Source organism: Pristiophorus japonicus, chromosome 8 (genome assembly GCF_044704955.1).
Source record: "Pristiophorus japonicus isolate sPriJap1 chromosome 8, sPriJap1.hap1, whole genome shotgun sequence".
Lineage (NCBI taxonomy): Eukaryota > Metazoa > Chordata > Chondrichthyes > Pristiophoridae > Pristiophorus > Pristiophorus japonicus.
In genome coordinates, this window is record NC_091984.1 from 230821577 (window position 1) to 230842424 (window position 20848).

General features: G+C 43.8%; 1 protein-coding gene across 2 annotated transcripts in view; it reads right to left on the bottom strand.

Annotated features, from left to right (window-relative positions):
* pi4kab (phosphatidylinositol 4-kinase, catalytic, alpha b) overlaps positions 1–20848 on the bottom strand; it is a 230214-nt gene that overhangs the window by 150344 nt on the left and 59022 nt on the right. For both annotated transcript variants that reach the window (XM_070888050.1, XM_070888049.1), the window contains exons 17-19: positions 20622–20725; positions 17020–17188; positions 940–990 (exon numbers count right to left, since the gene is read on the bottom strand). In XM_070888050.1, the coding sequence (XP_070744151.1) occupies positions 940–990; positions 17020–17188; positions 20622–20725 (324 nt within the window). The remainder of the gene's footprint in view (positions 1–939; positions 991–17019; positions 17189–20621; positions 20726–20848) is intronic.

Sequence of the window (20848 nt, forward strand, 5' to 3'; positions counted from 1 at the left end):
AACTCTGCAAATATCCAAACAATCCAGGCAGAATTTACAGAACAGAGAAACATTAGAACTACTGCTCTGGTACAAAGCATGCTATTTTTAAAATAACAATCTCCAGTTATATGCAAGTGTGTAAAATTATGAGGGGCCTGGATAGAGTGGATAGGAAATATCCCTTAGCAGAGGGGTCAACAACCAGGGTTCATAGATTTAAAGTCATTATTAGGAGGTTTAGAGGAAAGGGTAATGTCTTCACCCAGAGGGTGGTGGGGGTCTGGAACTCACTGCCTGAAAGGCTGGTAGAGGCAGAAACCCTCACCACATTTAAAAAATGCTTGGATGTGCACTTGAAGTGCCGTAACCTACAGGGCTACGGACCAGGAGCTGGAAAGTAGGATCAGGTTGGATAGCTCTTTGTCGGCCGGTGCCAAAATGGCCTCCTTCCGTGCTGTAAATTTCTAAGATTCTATATATGCAACATCCATTTCTCTCATCCCGATTACATACAGCAAACAACGCTGACAGACACAGCATTTCTGTGTTGTGCTTATTTTTGCCAGTAACTATTTCTTGATCAGGTCACACTCGCACTGGTAGCGATGCTGACTTCCTCCAACAAGGCATCTCAAACCCAACATCCCAAAACCATTTGCTAATTCAACAGCACTTATATTATCCCAATAACCACAAAACTGCTCTCTTGTGGAAATGTGTGCTGGTCTTTGTTTATTAATGACGCAAATCTAATACCATGGGCATTTTTAGTAGGGGTGATGTTTTAATGTATTCTAATTTTGATAGTAATTAAAATTAAATATACCTTCTGTATGTAGGTACAGCCTAAACCTCGCCCACATCCATTGGTATGCAGTTTGTAGCACATGCACACCTCTTACAAAAAAAAGACATAAAATGCACGGATTTGGTTGAAGACTTTCAATAGATACTTACCACTGCAATGACTGGAATAAGAACTCCCAAATTGCCCGCACTGCTTGAAGCCTGAAACAAAGGAATTTCAATTAACACTGACATATGACTCTTTTCTCTCAACATGTTATCGCCAATATCTAACTTCAGCTTCGGTACAAAATAAATTTATCGTATCATCATCATAGGTAGTCCCTCAGAATCGAGGAAGACTTGCTTCCACTCCTGAAGTGAGTTCTTTGGTGGCTGAACAGTCCACTACGAGAGCCACAGACTCTGTCACAGGTGGGACAGATAGTCGTTGAGGGAAGGGGTGGGTGGGACTGGTTTTCCGCACGCTCCTTCCGTTGCCTGCGCTTGATTTCTGCACGCTCTCGGCTTTGAGACTCAAAGTGCTCAACGCCCTCCCGGATGCACTTTCTCCACCAGGCGGTCTTTGGCCAGGGATTCCCAGGCGTCAGTGGTGATGTCGCACTTTATCAGGGAGGCTTTGAGGGTGTCCTTGTAACGTTTCCGCTGCCCACCTTTGGCTCGTTTGCCGTGAAGAAGGAGCTCCGCATAGAGCACTTGCCTTGGGAGTCTCGTGTCTAGCATGCGAACTATGTGGCCTGCCCAGCGTATCTACCATACCGTAAACATGTTGCCTGGGATTTGTTGAAGTTCCATTAAAGTCTCAAAGAGTTGAAACCTCAATGTTTGAGCCTCTGTAACAGGCAACTTCTTTGCAAGTTCCCATGCATGTGTGACATACTTTTCACTATGGACACGACTGCTGCCAATGAAATAAAGTCGTTGCACATGGGCAGTTCGTGGTTTTTTTGGGTTGTTCTCATCGGACCTCCCTCAGATTGGTGGGAGAGAAAGGAGGGGAGGGGGTGGGGAAGAGAGATCGCTGTTGCTGAACTGAAGAAAATAAAAACTAAAAGTTTGATCGCTGCTGCAGACCTGAGCCACGGCAGGAGAAGAAAATTAAAATTAAAAGTTGAATTAACATTTATGCCCCGACGAACTGAGCCGAGAGAGAAAGTTAACATTTGTGTGTCGGGCAGAAGTGATCTGCCAAAACTGGAAAAAAAAAATTAAAAGTTGATGTGGTTTCGAGTATTTATGCGCAGAATTCTTCTGTGCAGCTTCCGGTTCGTTGGCAGCAGTCAGTCCGTATCACTATATAATTCTCACCATTTTATAAACATACCACAGAAAATAATGCTTACAACTGTGATTAATTTAACCAACCTGTAAGATATGCCATGAATAGCCATTTTAAAAAGTTGATGAAAATGACAAAATGGTCAAATCAGAGGTCAGGAGCAACAGAAATTTATTTACAGCACATTTTAACCTGCTGGTTGATAATAAACGGTATCTTTGCAAAGATATATTTAATGGAGGTTGAAATTAGCACCTTTCATGACCACCAGACATCCCAAAGCGATTTCAGCCCAAGAAGTACTTTTTGAAGTGTAGTCACTGTTGCCATGTAGGAAACGTGGCAGCCAATTTGCGCACAGCAAGCTCCCACAAAGAGCAATGTGATAATGACCAGATAATCTGCTTTAGTGATGTTGATTGACGGATAAACATTGGCCAGGACACCGGGGATAACTCAACTGCTCTTCTTCAAAATACTGCCTTAGGATCTTTTATGTTCCTCCGAGCAAGCAGACAGGGCCTCGGATTAAGGACCAAGAGCTGGAAAGTGGGATTAGGCTCGACAGCTCTTGGTCGGCTGGCCTGGACACGATGGGCCAAATTGGCCTACTTCTGTGGTGTAAATTTCTATGATGGCGAAATTGAACAACGGCAAATTCTGCCCATTTACTGTCGAAAAGACCGCTAAGATCCTGACTGTACTTTGGGTGGAACTTTGGTCAAAAAAGGAGGGAAAAAAGCACCTGGCAGCAAAAATGGGCATTACACGGTGATTCTGGGTGGTAGAGGGCGGTGGGGGGGATTCTGGGCGGCAAATGGAATACTGGAGAAAGTTACACCAAGGCTGGAGTCGGGTCTAGGGAGGGGGGGGAACGCACAAAAAAAAAGTTCACAAAATAACAAATAACAAAGGGTCCTTCAGAGGATCCTTTAACACACAATCGCTGCAAAAGAAGTTAAAGAAATCTCACTTACCTTTTCTTGCAGGTCTTCATACCTACCGTCCAGGTAAGGCCTGCTCCCACGCGGCAGTCTTTTCTCCTGCAGGGGCGGAGGACCGCTCGGCTGAACCTTGGGCGGGAGGACTTTTTTCGGCTTTGCACACCGGCGAACACACCCCAGCGATTCTTCCAAACCGCCGGCGTGAGGGCCTCACCAATCTCCCACGGAGGGGAGAGCGCCGAAAAAAATGGGGAAACCGCCAAGTTGGCAGGACTTTCAATTTCGGCCGCTATAATTCTATGATAATGTCTCATCCAAAACACGGCACCTCCAACAGTGCAGCACTCCCTCAGCACTGCTCTGGAGTATCAGCTTAGACTTTTGTGCTCAAGTCTCTGGAGTGGACTCGAACCCACAACCTTCTGACTCAGAGTCGAGAGTACTACTCACTGAGCCACACATCCCAAATCTCAAGGGTTCAGGATGCCTGAAAGTGCAATCTCGATAACTACGTGTTATTTACAATGAACCTATTACAAGCAACCTATTTGGGTTTTACGGGTTATACTTAGTAGACGGTAAAACCAAAATAGGTTGCTTCATACTGTAACTTACTATGCCAACTGCCCACAGAGTACTTTTACATTGCACTGACAACCTCAGTAGTTGTAAAGGCAACTTTCGCTCCGGGGGCTGATTAAAAACGCAAGTGAGAGTAACCAAGGTAACTGCACCTTGATGAGGTGTGAAGAAGGGCTGATTGAACAGCTGATTGAAGGCCAGAGTTTGCCCGAAAAAAATCAGAGCTTTTAAATCGGACATCGAGAATGATACAGCGTGGGAGGCCATTCAGCCCATCATGCCTGTGCCAGCTCTTTGGTAGAGCTATCCAATTAGTCCCACTCCCCTGCCCTGTCCACATGCCCCTGTAAATTGTTCTCCCTTCAAGTATTTACCCAAGTCCCTTTTGACAGTTATGACTGAATCTACTTCCTCCAGATCACAACTCGCTGTGTAAATTAACTCATCTCATCTCTGGATCTGACTTACAACTTCATAAGAATTAGGAGCAGGAGTAGGCCACCTGGCCCCTCGAGCCTGCTCCGCCATTGAATAAAATTATGGCTGATCTGATCATGGTCTCAGCTCCACTTCCCTGCCCGCTCCCCATAACCCTTTATTCCCTCATCGCTCAAAAATCAATCTCCGCCTTAAATATATTCAAAGACCCAGCCTCCACAGCTCTCTGGGGCAGAGAATTCCATAGATTTACAATCCTCAGAAGAAATTCCTCCTCATCTCAAGTTTTAAATGGGCGACCCCTTATTCTGAGACTATGTCCCCCAGTTTTAGTTTCCCCAAGGCCGATCTTCTACCACAACTTCACTTTCCTGCACTATCCCCATGCAGAACGGTACTAAAAATCTTTAATCTGGAGGAAGTGGGCAATGACTCCCTTGCTGTGCAGGTTTATCAATTAGTCTGAACTTGACGTGAAACTGTTGAAACTGATGGCAGGTTGGTAGGCAGGGGCTGCAACTAATCCCTTCACATATTACACAGTATACCCACAGGAGACGGCACATAAAATTGTCCAGTAGGTTCCTCAACTAGCTTAGCTAAAATGACATCTTATTGCAATTATATCGGGCCTTGGTGAGATCACACCTGGAGTCTAGTGTACAGTTTTGCTCTCCTTACCTAAGGAAGGATATACTTGCCATTGAGGGAGTGCAACGAAGGCTCATCAGACTGATTCCTGGGATGGGGGGATTGTCCTATGAGGAGAGTTTGAGCAGATTCGGCCGATATTCTCTAGAGTTTAGAAGAATGAGAAGTGATCTCATTGAAACATACAAAATTCTTACAGGGCTTGACAGGGTAGATGCAGGGAGGATGTTCCCCCGGGCTGGGGTGTCTAGAACCAGGGGTCACAGTCTCAGAATAAGGGATCGCTCATTTAGGACTGAGATGAGGAGAAACTTCTTGACTCAGAGGGTGGTGAATCTTTGGAATTCACTACCCCAGAGGGTTGTAGATGCTCAGTCGTTGTGTATATTCAAAACAAAGATCGATAGATTTTTGAATATTACGGGAATCAAGAGATATGGCGATAGCGCAGGAAAGGAGTTGAGATAGAAGATCAGCTGTGATCTTATTCAATGGCGGAATCGAGGAGCTGAATGGCCGACTCCTGCTCCTAGTTCTTATGTTCTTACCACAGGAGGAGTCTGGCTCAAAAAAGTGGTGGGAGTTTCTGAGCCAGACGGGTTCCGCCGCTGAATTTCAGATATATGGATGCCTCCGACTGGAGCAGTTTAGCATGAGGATGAGATCAGTGCGGTAGTGAGAAATGATATTGGCTCAGAAGATCAAGATGTAGAATCAGTTTGGGTGATGATAAGGAATAATAAGGGGAAAAAGTAATCGAAAGGCCCCCTAACAGTAGTTACACTGTTGGACGGAGTATAAATCAAGAAATAATGGAGGCTTGTAAAAAAGGAACGGCAATAATCATGGCCGATTTTAACCTTCGTATTGATTGGACAAAGCAAATTAGCCAGGGTAGTCTTGAGGAAGAGTTCATAGAGTATATCCGGGATAGTTTCCTTGAATAGGACGTTGCAGACCAACCAGAGAGCAGGCTATCCTGGATCTGGTACTGTGTAATGAGACAGGATTACTAAACGATCTCCCAGTAAAGGGATCCTCTAGGAATGACCATAGCATGGTTGAATTTCAAATTCAGTTGGATCTCAAACCAGTGTCCTATGCTTAAACAAAGGAGACTACAAAGGTATGAAGGTAGAGTTGGCTAAAGTGGACTGGGAAAATAGATTAATGTGTGGGACGGTTGATGAGCAGCGGCAGACATTTAAGGAGATATTTCATAACGCTCAATAAAAATATGTTCCAATGAGAAGGGATAACATCCGTGGCTAACTAAGGAAATAAGGGATGGTATCAAATTGAAAACAAGGGCATACAAAATGTAGCCAAGACTAGTGGGAGGCCAGAGGATTGGGAAACTTTTAAAAGCTAGCAAGAAACAACTAAAAAAATAATGAGGGGGAAGATAGATTATGAAAGCAAACTAGCACGAAATATAAAAACAGATAGTAAGAGTTTCTACAGGTACATAAAAAGGAAAAGAGCGGCCAAAGTAAATGTTGGTCCCTTAGAGGATGAGACTGGGGAAGTAATAATGGGAACAGGGAAATGGCAGAGACTTTGAACAAATATTTTATATCGGTCTTCACGGTAGAAGACACTAAAAACATCCCAATAGTGGATAATCAAGGGACTATAGGGAGGGAGGAACTTAATACAATCGCTATCACTAAAGAAGTAAGTAATACTCGGTAAAATAATGGGACTAAAGGCGGACAAGTCCCCTGGACCTGATAGCTTGCATGCTAGGGTCTTAAAAGAAGTGGCTGCAGAGATAGTGGATGCATTGGTTGTAATCTACCAAAATTCCCTGGATTTTGGGGAGGTTCCAGTGGATTGGAAAACTGCAAATGTAACGCCCCTATTTAAAAAAGGAGGCAGACAGAAAGCAGGAAGCTATAGACCAGTTAGCCTAACATCTGTTGTTGGGAAAATGCTGGAGTCCATTATTAAGGAAGCAGTAGCAGGACATTTGGAAAAGCATGATTCAATCAAGCAGAGTCAGCATGGTTTTATGAAAGGGAAATCATGTTTGACAAATCTGTTGGAGTTCTTTGAGGATGTAACGAGCAGGGTGGATAAGGGGGAACCAGTGAATGTGGATTTGGATTTTCAGAAGGCATTCGATAAGGAGTCACATTAAAAGTTACTGCACAAGATAAACGTTCACGGGTAATGGCCCTGATATTCTGGTCGGAGGCTTCTTACGAATGAACGCCTCCGACCGGAGAATTTTTACGTAGTTACCTGGTGGTCCCGCAGGCGCCTGGGATTCCGGTGGGGAGGCCTTCTCTTCCCGCGTTGCGGAGCGCGCTCCCGTCCTCCAGGTTCCCACGCAAACGGTGCAGTCACATGTGACTGTACAACCAATCAGGTAAAGTATTCCACAGCATTCACATTAATAGCTAGGAGAACTCCGTATCTACGAGTTCTCATTGCTATTAACGAGAGAAAAAAAACACACTAAACACCACAATAAAAAATTAAAAACGCACCTCACCTAATTAAAATTAATTGAAATTAAAGTTAATAAATGTCTTAGAAAAAAATATATTTTTCCGATTTCTTTTAAAGTTTTATAATTAGGGTTAAAAATAAACTTATCTTACTGGCCAGGGTTTTTAACATTAAAATGTGTTTTTAAAATTTTGTTTTTACATGTTTTTGTATGTTTTAAAACTCTTACGTAGGCTATGCACTTGTTTTTACCAGGCGCAAGAGTTTTCAGGACATTCGCTGGACAAGAGATGAGCAAATACCGCAATCTTGCCCTTGCAAATATCCTGGCTGCGGGGATACGCAGGATCTGTCAAGCCACAGCTGGACAGATCGGAAAAGCCAGTTTTCGGCACATGTGCATCGCGCCCTGAAAACCGGCTTTTGCGATGCCTTCCCGGGTCCGTACACATTCCGTCCGGACCTGGGGAGGCCGCAATTTCTGCTCCAATATATTAGCATGGATAGAGGATTGGTTAACTAACAGAAAACAGAGAGTCGGGATAAATGGGTTATTTTCTGGTTGGCAAACAGTAACTAATGGGGTGCCGCAGGGATCGGTGCTGGGGTCTCAACTATTTACAATCTATATTAATGACTTGGATGAAGGGACCGAATATAATGTAGACAAGTTTGCTGATGATACAAAGATGGGTGGAAGAGCAAATTGTGAGGACACAAGAAATCTGCAAAGGGATATAGACAGGCTAAGTGCGTGGGCAAATATTTGGCAGATGGAATATAATGTGGGAAAATGTGAGGTTATTCACTTTGGCAGAAAAAATTGGAAAGCAAATTATAATTTAAAAGGAGAAACATTGCAAAGTGCTGCAGTACAGAGGGACCTGGGGGTCCTTGTGCATGAAACTAAGCACAAAAAGTGAGTATGCAGGTACAGCAAGTAATCAGGAAGGCAAATGGAATGTTGGCCTTTATTGCAAGGGGGATAGAGTATAAAAGCAGAGAAGTCCTGCTACAACTGTACAGGGTATTGGTGAGACCACACCTAGAGTACTGCATACAGTTTTGATCTCTGTATTTAAGGAAGGATATACTTGCATTGGAGGCTGTTCAGAGAAGGTTCACTAGGTTGATTCCGGAGATGAGGGGCTTGACTAATGAAGATAGGTTGAGCCTCTACTCATTGGAGTTCAGAAGAATGAGAGGTGATCTTATCAAAACATATCAGATAATGAGGGGGCTCGACAAGATGGATGCAGAGAGAATGTTTCCATTCATAGGGGAAACTAAAACTAGCGGACATAATCTCAGAATAAGGGCTGCCCATTTAAAACTGAGATAAGGAGGAATTTCTTCTCTCAGAGAGTTGATCATAATGCCATGATCATATTGAATGGTGGTGCAGGCTCGAAGGGCCGAATGGCCTACACCTGTACCTATTTTCTATGTTTCTATGTAAATCTGTGGAAATCTCTGCCACAGAGAGCTGTGGAGGCTGTGCCATTGAATATATTTAAGGCGGAGATAGACAGATTTTCGAGCGCTAAGAGAATAAAGGGTTATGGGGAGCGGGCAGCGAAGTGGAGCTGAGTCCATGATCAGATCAGCCATGATCTTATTAAATGGCGGACCAGGCTCGTGGGGCCAAATGGCCTGCTCCTGCTCCTATTTCTTATGAAGGTGTAGGTCAGGTCCTATAAATAAGAACCAGAGGTGAGATGAACGGACAATCATTTACACAGCAAGTTGTTGGGAGCTCACACCAACGAAAGCTAAAAACTGCACCATTGATTTTCCAATTCCCAATCCAATTGCTGACTCTAAAGACAATTAACAGGTAAAGGGGCCCCAAAGCATTTCAAGAGCAAGTTGTATTTTTCTGTGGCTTTTAATTTGTACAAACACCGAGCAGATGTTGACTTTATACAGACACGTGCTTAGATACCCAAGCTAGTCAACAGTGCTCGCTTCGCCCAGTGCAAAGAGAGCCCCGCAATTTAATTTGTACTGGATATTGCAGGGCTTAATTACGTTCCACAGGCATTTTTCTTGACGTTTCTTTGAAAAGAATGACCGAAAAATCTGCACACAAGGTGGAGTTACCAGGGCACTGATCATGAATGATTACGGAAAAGATCTTGCTGTAATTGACATACATGAGGAAATCAGAATTAAGTGCTAAAACACAATTTTAAAATAAACTGCTTGGAATTTGAATTTCTTCCTGTGGAACATATGGTGCAAAACATATAATGGGCATCAAATGGGAGGACATAGTAGCTAATACTGAACTAATGTGAAGTGCTCTGTTTACAAATAACAGAGTGCATTACAACATGGGGAAGTAATGGGCAGGGAATGTGTTGCATGACTGAGTCTCAGCACTTGGGCCACTGAAGGAATAGTTCCGAGTTGGGAAAAGACTGCACGCGAGACCAAAGCACAGATGATGGGAGTCCGTGCAAGGCGGCTTCAGTGGAAATAACACGGAGGGGTCTTATTATTGAGGTGTCAGCCTTGGTTCAGTCAGAAGGTCCCGAGTTCCATGCCATAGACCTGAGTACGTAAATCAGGCGAACACTTCAGTGCAGTACCAAAGGCGGAGCTGTCTTTCGCATTTGCACCGTCTGGTGACATTATTCAAAGATGAGATGGGGAGTTCTTATGGGAATAAGGGGTTATGGGGAGCAGGCAGGGAAGTGGACCTGAGTCCATGATTGGATCAGCCATCAAATGGCGAAGCAGGTTCAAGGGGCCTTAGGGCCTATTTCTTATGTTCTCATAACTTCTCCCAGTGTCCTGGCCAATATATATTGCTCAGCCAACATTGCTATAAAACAAATTATCTGGTCATATATCAAACTGCTGTCCAGAAATTGGCACACGCATTTCCCCATATTACGGCCGTAACTACATTTCGAAAAGTACTTGTTGGTCATGAAGCACTTTCGGTCCTGAGGTTGTGAAAGGCGCTATATAAATGCATGATCTTCCTTTCCTTATGGCCAGTGTGACAGCCTCACAGCATTCAAAAAATTCCTGAACTCACAAAGAAAGAGCAACCGTTTATTTATAAAGTGCTTTATCGTTTCTCGCAGGATATTCCAAAGTGCTTCACGATGAATTGTTTTGAAATGCAGTCAGCGTTGTTAGGTAGGGAAATGCAAAAAAAAATGGACAAATGTCTAGATTCCTTGCTAGTAAAAACAGTGCAAATAGCAATCAATGCAAGCTGGAGGAAGAACAATGTGTTTTTTTCTAAAAAAGAGTCATTTGCATTTGGAAGCACAAAATCACACGGACCTGATGTTTGGAGAGCAACAGTTACTCGTCAGTTCAGTCAGTCAGGTGTTGCTGTGATTCTCTGACTGGAAGGGTTACTTTCAGTGTAGTATGTGGGATGTTGAAATCTTGGGTCTTATAAAGCTAAGTCGCAGCAAAGAGACAGCACGCCATGCTCATGATAAGCCAGGCTGTGACACCAGGTATTTACCAGCTGTATTACACTTAGCACAGAAGAAAGAAATACAACTATTTTGTGGATTTACGTTTCAGAAACAAAGCAGCTTTATCTGGGGCAAAAATAAAAGGAAATAGTTCAAAGTACATTCATTCGCTGTTTGGATTACTTTAATGAGGTGTGGGAGGCAAATGATTCGCTTCATTAAAAATACACGTATATAAATATGCTCGTCTGCTGTTATCATTTCTAGACCTTAGACGCTGGGAGGGAAAAGGATTTTAAATATCTTGAAGAAGCCTTAAACCCCAAAACGTTAACATATTATCTTCACTGTTTTAGATGCTGACTGGCCCACGAGAAATTCCCAGCATTTTATTTTCATTTCAGATTTCCAACATTGCAATTTTTCTGGTATCTCAGCTTTCAAATTTGTACCACTTTTGAGTAAAAACAAAAAAAAGTCTTGTGAAATCAGATGAAAACGGTTGCAAACTATAAAAAAAAACACCATGGATGAACTTCGTGCTTTGATGCTAATTATTAACCTGGAAGCTTAAACTTTGAACAAAATCTGTTATTTCATTCACTGTTTAAAGAATGTGGATCTGTTAATATTTATTTTAAATATAAAATTCTGACAGGATTGGTCAGGTTAGATGTAGGAAGAATGTTACCTATGTTGGGAAAGTCCAGAACCAGGGGCCACAGGCTAAGGATAAGGGGTAAGCCATTTAGGACTGAGATGAGGAGAATTGTGAACCTATGGAACTCTCTACCACAGAAAGTTGTTGAGACCAGTTCGTTGGATATATTCAAAAGGGAGTTAGATGTGGCCTTTACGGCTAAAGGGATCAAGGGGTATGGAGAGAAAGCAGGAATGGGGTACTGAAGTTGCATAATCAGCCATAATCATATTGAATGGTGGTGCAGGCTCGAAGGGCCGAATGGCCTACTCCTGCACCTATTTTCTATGTTTCTATGATTACACTGCACTACAGCAAAAGGACTATATTATAGAATCAGACAAGTGCAGCACAGAAGGAGGCCACTCAGCCCACTTTTGGAGACCCTTCCAGTTAGTCCATTCATACGGAACTTTTAATGGGGAAAAATATTCTCAGAGGGGTGTTTAGTACAGTGTGAAGTTGATGTTATGGTACGAGAACGTTTGTCGGAGAAAGAGCGAAGGTGTAAAGTGTTACCGGAAGTGAGTGTGACAATCGCAGAAAGTGTGAGCCACATACGAGACTTGTGTGTCAACCTTGGTTCAGTGGGTAGCACTCTCTCTTTCGCTTGTGATTCAGAAGATTGTGGGTTCAGAGACTTGAGCACATAATCCAGACTGACAGTCCCAGTGCAGTACTGGGGGAGTGCTGCACCGTTGGACATGCCATCACTCGGACGAGGCCCCGTCCGCACTCCCAGGCGGATGTAAAAGATCCCACAGCCGCCACTTCAAAGAAAATACAGTAGTCAAATTCATTCTCCTCGCAATCCCCGAGCCTCTCGATTTACTCAGCGTGGAACTTGATCTTGGATTTTCAATGTGCATTCGCCCGTCAAAAATCGTAATCAAGCAACAGCTTAAGCTCAGCTGGTGGCATTCCAAGTCAAATGAACGAGGGTTCAAGCCCACCCATTGAGCACATAATCCAGGTTAATGTTTTAGTGGGGCACTGAGGGAGTGCTGCATTGTCAGAGGTACCATCTTTCAGATGAGATGTTAAACACAGAAACTGTCTGATGCATTTGTCTACGCAAGAACCATTTCAGTTCAAAGCAATTTCTTGTGTGCAAAGCATTATGGAACGGTTCTAAAAGCTGTGACAAGCATAAACACGTGTTCTTTTAACTTGACTTTTGAGAAAAATACCAATATTTTAGAAACATTTGGAAACTTAAGTCTAACATCAATCAGTGGTGAGAGACAGATCATGTTGCTGACCACGTGAATAGATTAGCAATGCATCTGTTGTAATAATACTTCATATTATTAGCACGAGATATAGAATACTGGGTCAGCTCAAGCAGTTTCCAGCGAATAACAAAAATATTTGAATGTTGTTTAAATCTAGGAGGCGACTGCCGCGAACGAAGTTGAGGTAGTTGCACATGCACAGTTTACGTGGGTGCTTTTGGTTATTCGCTTCGCAACTCAGGGGCTCTGGGGAACAAATGCCGGGGAGGGAAACGGGCTCCTTGAAAAAATGCCGGGGAGGGAGCGGACTTGTGTGAAAAAAACCAGAAACGTCATGCTTCGGTTCCAGATTAATGCGTAGTACGCCTCTGCGCAGTTTCCAGTCACTGGCAGCAGTCACTCCATTAAACCATAGTTCTTGCATTCTGTTTTGCGAAATGGAGCCCAATAGGGAGCTGTAAAACTGCGAAAAGTTTGAAAAGATGATTGCTAACTCTTAAATTTCCAAATTTAGTCGTATAATGACAGAAAGAAGGAACTTGAAGCGGTTTCAACTTCAAACACTACACCATGCCACTCTCTGATTTTTGCAAGCTTTAAATAGTAATAAACACAGAGACTGCTTTTAGCAAAGGTAACAAGTGAACATAACTTCCAACTTTAGCACACTGACTGTCTCGTCTTGAACGATTGCAGAGTAAAGTTGTATTAAGTAAAGTGGGCACAGTTCTTGTGGGAGAAGGGGAAGGATGTGCTGCAACCTGTTGCGTTGGAAGGATTAGTCTGTGGCCCCATGGCTTGACAGCCAGGCAAGATTAGAAATTCCAGCCATTTCAAGAAGGAACTCAACACGCCTCAAGTGGTTTTCTTACCAGGTATGTGAACACCCACACGCTAATAAGCATTATTATCTCACCTCACAGGTAAAGCTAGCCAGGATTGGGGTGTCCATGCCTTAATGACTACATAAGACATCACAAAGTTTCCAACATTATAATAACTGTCTGAGATATTCCAAAGGCCAATCATAACATAAAAATTAGCAAAAAAGGTCACATTACAGCAAAATCCTAAAGGGGAAAAGTGTGTTAAAAAGACAAGCCTGAAGGCTCTGTGCCTCAATGCGAGGAGTATTCGGAATAAGGTGGACGAATTAATTGCGCAGATAGTTGTTAACGGATACGATGTAATTGGCATCACGGAGACATGGCTCCAGGGTGACCAAGGCTGGGAACTCAACATCCAGGGGTATTCAATATTTAGGAAGGATAGAGAGAAAGGAAAAGGAGGTGGGGTGGCGTTGCTGGTTAAAGAGGAAATTAATGCAATAGTAAGGAAGGACATTAAGCTTGGATGATATGGAATCTGTATGGGTGGAGCTACGGAATACCAAAGGGCAGAAAACGCTAGTGGGAATTGTATACAGACCACCAAACAGTAGTAATTAGGATGGGGACAGCATCAAACAAGAAATGAGGGATGTGTGCAATAAAGGTGCAGCAGTTATCATAGATGACTTTAATCTACATATTGATTGGGCTAACCAAACTGGTAGCAATGCGGTGGAGGAGGATTTACTGGAGTGTATTAGGGATGGTTTTCTAGACCAATATGTCGAGGAACCAACGAGAGGGCTGGTCATCCTAGATTGGGTGATGTGTAATGAGAAAGGGCTAATTAACAATCTTGTTGTGCGAGGCCCCTTGGGGAAGAGTGACCATAATATAGTAGAATTCTTTATTAAGATGGAGAGTGACACAGTTAATTCAGAGACTAGGGTCCTGAACTTGGGGAAAGGTAACTCCGATGGTATGAGGCGTGAATTGGCTAGAATAGACTGGCGAGTGATACTTAAAGGGTTGACAGTGGATAGGCAATGGCAAACATTTAAAGATCACATGGATGAACTTCAACAATTGTACATCCCTGTTTGGAGTAAAAATAAAACAGGGAAGGTGGCTCAACCGTGGCTAACAAGGGAAATTAAGGATAGTGTTAAATCCAAGGAAGAGGCATATAAATTGGCCAGAAAAAGCAGCGAACCTGAGGACTGGGAGAATTTTGTAATACAGCAGAGGAGGACAAAGGGTTTCATTAGGAGAGGGGAAATAGAGTATGAGAGGAAGCTTGCTGGGAACATAAAAACGGACTGCAAAAGCTTCTATAGATATGTGAAGAGAAAAAGATTAGTGAAAACAAACGTAGGTCCCTTGCAGTCAGATTCAGGTGAATTTATAATGGGGAACAAAGAAATAGCGAACCAGTTAAACAAATACTTTGGTTCTGTTTTCACGAAGGAAGACACAAATAACCTTCCGGAAATACTAGGGGACCGAGGGTCTAGTGAGAAGGAGGAACTGAAGGATATCCTTATAAAGCGGGAAATTGTGTTAGGGAAATTGATGGGATTGAAGGCCGATAAATCCCCAGGGCGTGATAGTCTGCATCCCAGGGTACTTAAGGAAGTGGCCATAGAAATAGTGGATGCTTTGGTGATCATTTTCCAACTGTCTATCGACTCTGGATCAGTTCCTATGGACTGGAGGGTAGCTAATGTAACACCACTGTTTAAAAAAAGGAGGGAAGAGAGAAAACGGGTAATTATAGACTGACATCAGTAGTGGGGAAAATGTTGGAATCAATTATTAAAGATGAAATAGCAACGCATTTGGAAAGCAGTGACAGGATCGTACCAAGTCAGCATGGATTTATGAATTTATGCTCGACAAATCTTCTGGAATTTTTTGAGGATGTAACTAGTAGAGTGGACAAGGGAGAACCAGTGGATGTGGTGTATTTGGACTTTCAAAAGGCTTTCGACAAGGTCCCACACAAGAGATTGGTGTGCAAAATCAAAGCACATGGTATTGGGGGTGATGTACTGACGTGGATAGAGAACTGGTTGGCAGATAGGAAGCAGAGAGTCGGGATCAACGGGTCCTTTTCAGAATGGCAAGCAGTGACTAGTGGAGTGTCGCAGGGCTCAGTGCTGGGACCCCAGCTCTTACAATATACATTAATGATTTAGATGAAGGAATTGAGTGTAATATCTCCAAGTTTGCAGATGACACTAAGCTGGGTGGCAGTGTGAGCTGTGAGGAGGACGCTAAAAGGCTGCAGGGTGACTTGGACAGGTTAGGTGAGTGGACAAATGCATGGCAGATGCAGTATAATATGGATAAATGTGAGATTATCCACTTTGGGGGCAAAAACACGAAGGCAGAATATTATCTGAATGGCGGCAGATTAGGAAAGAGGGAGGTGCAACGAGACCTGGGTGTCATGGTTCATCAGTCATTGAAAGTTAGCATGCAGGTACAGCAGGTGGTGAAGGCAGCAAATGGTATGTTGGCCTTCAAAGCTAGGGGATTTGAGTATAGGAGCAGGGAAGTCTTACTGCAGTTGTACAGGGCCTAGGTGAGGCCACACCTGGAATATTGTGTTCAGTTTTGGTCTCCTAATCTGAGGAAGGACGCTCTTGCTATTGAGGGAGTGCAGCGAAGGTTCACCAGACTGATTCTCAGGATGGCAGGACTGACATATGAGGAGAGACTGGATCAACTGGGCCTTTATTCACTGGAGTTTAGAAGGATGAGAGGGGATCTCATAGAAACGTATAAGATTCTGACAGGACTGGACAGGTTCGATGCGGGAAGAATGTTCCCGATGTTGGGGAAGTCCAGAACCAGGGGACTTAGTCTTAGGATATGGGGTAGGCCATTTAGGACTGAGATGAGGAGAAACTTTTTCTCTCAGAGAGTTGTTAACCTGTGGAATTCCCTACTCCAGAGAGTTGTTAATGCCAGTTCTTTGGATATATTCAAGAGGGAGTTCGATATGGCCCTTACGGCTAAAGGGATCAAGGGGTATGGAAAGAAAGCAGGAAAGGGGTACTGAGGGAATGATCAGCCATGATCTTATTGAATGATGGTGCAGGCTCGAAGGGCCGAATGGCCTACTCCTGCACCTCTTTTCTATGTTTCTAGGAGGAGTAGGCCATTCGGCCCCTCGAGTCTGCTCCGCCATTCAATGAGATCACGGCTGATCTTGTACCTCAACTCCACTTTCCCGCCCTATCCCCATATCCCTTGATTCCCTCAATATTCAAAAACCTATCGATCTCTGTCTTGAATATACTCAACTGCTGAGCCTCCACAGCCCTCTGGGGTAGAGAATTCCAAAGATTCACCACCATCCGAGTGAAGAAGTTTCTCCTCATCTCAGTCCTAAATGGCCAACCCCCTTGTTCTGTGATTGTGACCCCTGGTTCTAGACTCCCCTGCCCGGGGAAACAACCTCCCTGCATCTATCCGGTCAAGCCCTGTAAGAATCCAAGTGAGCATTTTGATTATCTCCTTTAAAGGCGCAGCACATGCCCTCAACTTACTATCAAAATGCTTTCTGATACAAACAACTGCCTTCAAAGGCCGTGTGTGGATATCTTCCACAACTGATCAAAATGGAGCCACTGCTGCTTACAGCGCCACCTGCTGCTTACCTTTAAAGCGGGTCCTTTCTCACTCGCTCGTTCACTCGCTCTTTTCCCTTCTAAACCCAGCTGGACAAAAAGTTCGAGCAAATTGACGAGAAGTTCATCCACCAGCTGCTCCCCCTGCAGGTTAGCCGCGATGTTGGCGAGGGCATTGATCACCGCCAGGGAACAGTGCCTGAAACAACAACAACAACTTGTATTTATATAGCGCCTTTTAATGTAGTGAAACGTCTGAAGGCGCTTCACAGGAGCATCATGAGATAAAACAATTTGACACCGAGCAGCACAAGTAGAAATTCGCACAGGTGACCAAAAGAGGTATGTTTTAAGGAGTGTCTTGAAGGAGGAAAGAGAGGTAGAGAGACAGAGAGGTTTCGGCAGGGAGTTCCAGAGGTTGGGGCCTAGGTAACAGAAGGCAAGGCCACCGATGGTTGTGCGATTATAATCAGAGATGCTCAAGAGGGCAATATTAGAGAACCAGGGCAGTTTACAGAAAAATGCCACATTCATTAGCCCAATTATGCACAAATTTTATAAAAGTGTTCAAAAAAATGTTTAGCTTCTCATAGCAGGTTGTACATTGAAGTCAATGAATTACAGACATCTCAGGCGAGGAGGTGGCCTTTCAATATGGTGGGCCAAATAAGCGCCTTCTGTGCTGAAATCGCCTGTGATTCTATTATAGAAGCAGGCGCAATATATAGAAAAAAGATTTGGATTTATACAAAGCTTTTCACCACCATCAGATGTCCCAAAGCGCTTTACAGCCAATGAAGTACATTTTGATGTGTAGTCACTGTTGTAATGTGGGAAACTCAGCAGCCAATTTGCACACAGCAAGCTCCCAGAAACAGGAACGCGATAATGACCAGATAATCTGTTTTTTTAGTGATGTTGGTTGAGGGATAAATATTGACCAGGATAACTCCCCTATATTCTGCTTCAAAATAGTGCAAGTTTATATTTCAATTCCACCTGAGAGCATATTTCAAACATGTGAAGCACATATCTCAAATTGCTGATGCCAACAGATTTTGTTGTTCTGATTTAGATTTTATCCATCAATAAGTCACCAAGGCCAGTTTTTTGCAAAACTCCAAGCCCACAACATTCAAACAGAACATACAGGGTTGAACCTCCCTTATCCAGAACCCCCGGGACCTGGCCTGTTTTGAATAAGGGATATTTCCTGATGAGGGGTGGTCACGTTAAATTGGATGGTACAGGTACTGAGCAAGGGGATATCGGAGCTGGCTGACTTGAGGCTGGGAGTGCGGCAGAGATCATGGGGGAGTGGGGGGGCAGCGGTGAATCGCGGGGTCAGGCCTGCGATTGCGGGAGTCGGCTGCGAGGAAAGACTTCAATTTGTTCATGTCGGAGTTCTGCGCATGCGCCACCTGGTAGCCGGGAATGGTTCTGGACGAGGGGTGGTTCTGGATAAGGGAGTTCTGGATAAGGGAGGTTCAACCTGTCCTAGCAATTAAGCACATATAGGACAATTTGCCAGGGCTTCAATGGTACAATTTACAGGGCTCATGGCCCGTGGGCTTCGTCACTGTTTGGCAAAGTGGTAGAACTAAGGTCACCTTGACCTCTACTATTGAGAAGGCAAGAACAGCAATGTTATGGGAACACCATCGCCTCTAAGTCACACACCACATCCTGACTTGGACGTATATCATTGTTCCCTCATCATTGCTGGGCCAATACCTTGGAATTCCCTACCAAACATCAATGTTGTAGCATTGTCACCATAAACATAGAAACATAGAAAATAGGTACAGGAGTAGGTCATTCGGCCCTTCGAGCCTGCACTGCCATTCAATGAGTTCATGGCTGAACATGCAACTTCAGTACCCCATTCCTGCTTTCTCGCCATACCCCTTGATCCCCCTAGTAGTAAGGACCTCATCTAACTCCTTTTTGAATATATTTAGTGAATTGGCCTCAACAACTTTCTGTGGTAGAGAATTCCACAGGTTCACCACTCTCTGGGTGAAGAAGTTTCTCCTCATCTCGGTCCTAAATGGCTTACCCCTTATCCTTAGACTGTGACCCCTGGTTCTGGACTTCCCCAACTTTGGAAACATTCTTTCTGCCTCTAACCTGTCTAAACCCATCAGAATTTAAAACGTTTCTATGAGATCCCCTCTCATTCTTCTGAACTCCAGTGAATACATGCCCAGTTGATCCAGTCTTTCTTGATATGTCAGTCCCGCCATCCTGGGAATCAGTCTGGTGAACCTTCGCTGCACTCCCTCAATAGCAAGAATGTCCTTCCTCAAGTTAGGAGAACAAAACTGTGCACAATACTCCAGATGTGGCCTCACCAAGGCCCTGTACAACTGTAGTAACACCGCCCTGCCCCTGTACTCAAATCCCCTCGCTATGAAGGACAACATGCCATTTGCTTTAACCACCTGCTGTACCTGCATGCCAACCTTCAATGACTGATGTACCATGACACCCAGATCTCATTGCACCTCCCCTTTTCCTAATCTGTCACCATTCAGATAATAGTCTGTCTCTCTGTTTTTACCACCAAAGTGGATAACCTCACATTTATCCACATTATACTTCATCTGCCATGCATTTGCCCACTCACCTAACCTATCCAAGTCACTCTGCAGCCTCATAGCATCCTCCTCGCAGCTCACACTGCCACCCAACTTAGTGTCATCCGCAAATTTGGAGCTACTACATTTAATCCCCTCGTCTAAATCATTAAAATCACAATCATCTAAATCAAGAACTATAGCAGTTCAAGGAGCGGAACCACCACCATCTTCTCAGGGCAACTAGGGATGGGCAACAAATGTGGCCTTGCCAGCATCACTCACATCCCAAGAGAATTTTTTACAGCCGTGAGTTATGATAATCTGGAACGCGCTGCCTGAAAGGATGGTGGAAGCAGATTCAAAAGTAATTTTCAGAAGGGAATAGGATAAATACTTAAAGAGGGAAAAATTGCAGGGCTATGGGGAAAGAACGGAGAGGGGGGGGGGGGGAAACGGGACTAATTGCATAGCTGCTTCAAAGAGCCAGCATAGGCATGACAGGCCGAATGGCCTCCTTCTGTGCTCTATGATTCGATGAATAAATAACAAATGGCTCTGCAATCTTCCAATACTGAGTTTCCAATTTCCATCACACCATCGGGATAAGGTGCTGAGCAAAGGACCATACCTCCCAGTAATTTGCCGGGTGAGGTGGTGGTCTCCTTGGCTCCAGAATGTGCTACACCAAAAATATAAATGTGAGTCACCACTCTACCATCTTTTGCCGTGGAACAGAGAATGACACAGAGCTCACAAGAGAGGAGATATTATTGGTCAACAAACAAGCTGTTTGGATCTTTAGGCTAATTCAGCTTTTCCCAAGTTTCAGTCCAACTGAGTAAAAATAAAGACTCTCAGATTTAACAGCATATGCGACATATTTTCATTGCTTCCTTTTAAATCCCAACAGGACAAGCTGAATGAATCATAGAATCGCTACAGCACAGCAAGAGGCCATTCAGCCCATCGAGCCCCTGTCGGCTCTCTGTAAGAATGAAATGGAAGAAATTATGTTGGGCACATTGTTTGCAGCAATACTTCAAACCCTACCTGTAGCCATGATCTTTGTGGTCTTTAGTTGCTGAGTAAACAACTGAACTGGCTTTCACACTGATTTGTTGAAAGAGGTTCCAGACTTCTTGGTAAATATATTGCTGTAAAAATGCAACAAGAGTGGTCAGTCTGTTTCAGCGATTCTACACTAAAATATTGTCCAGGTATGACAGAGCACTGACATATCTCAACAACAACATCTTATATTTATATAGCACCTTTAA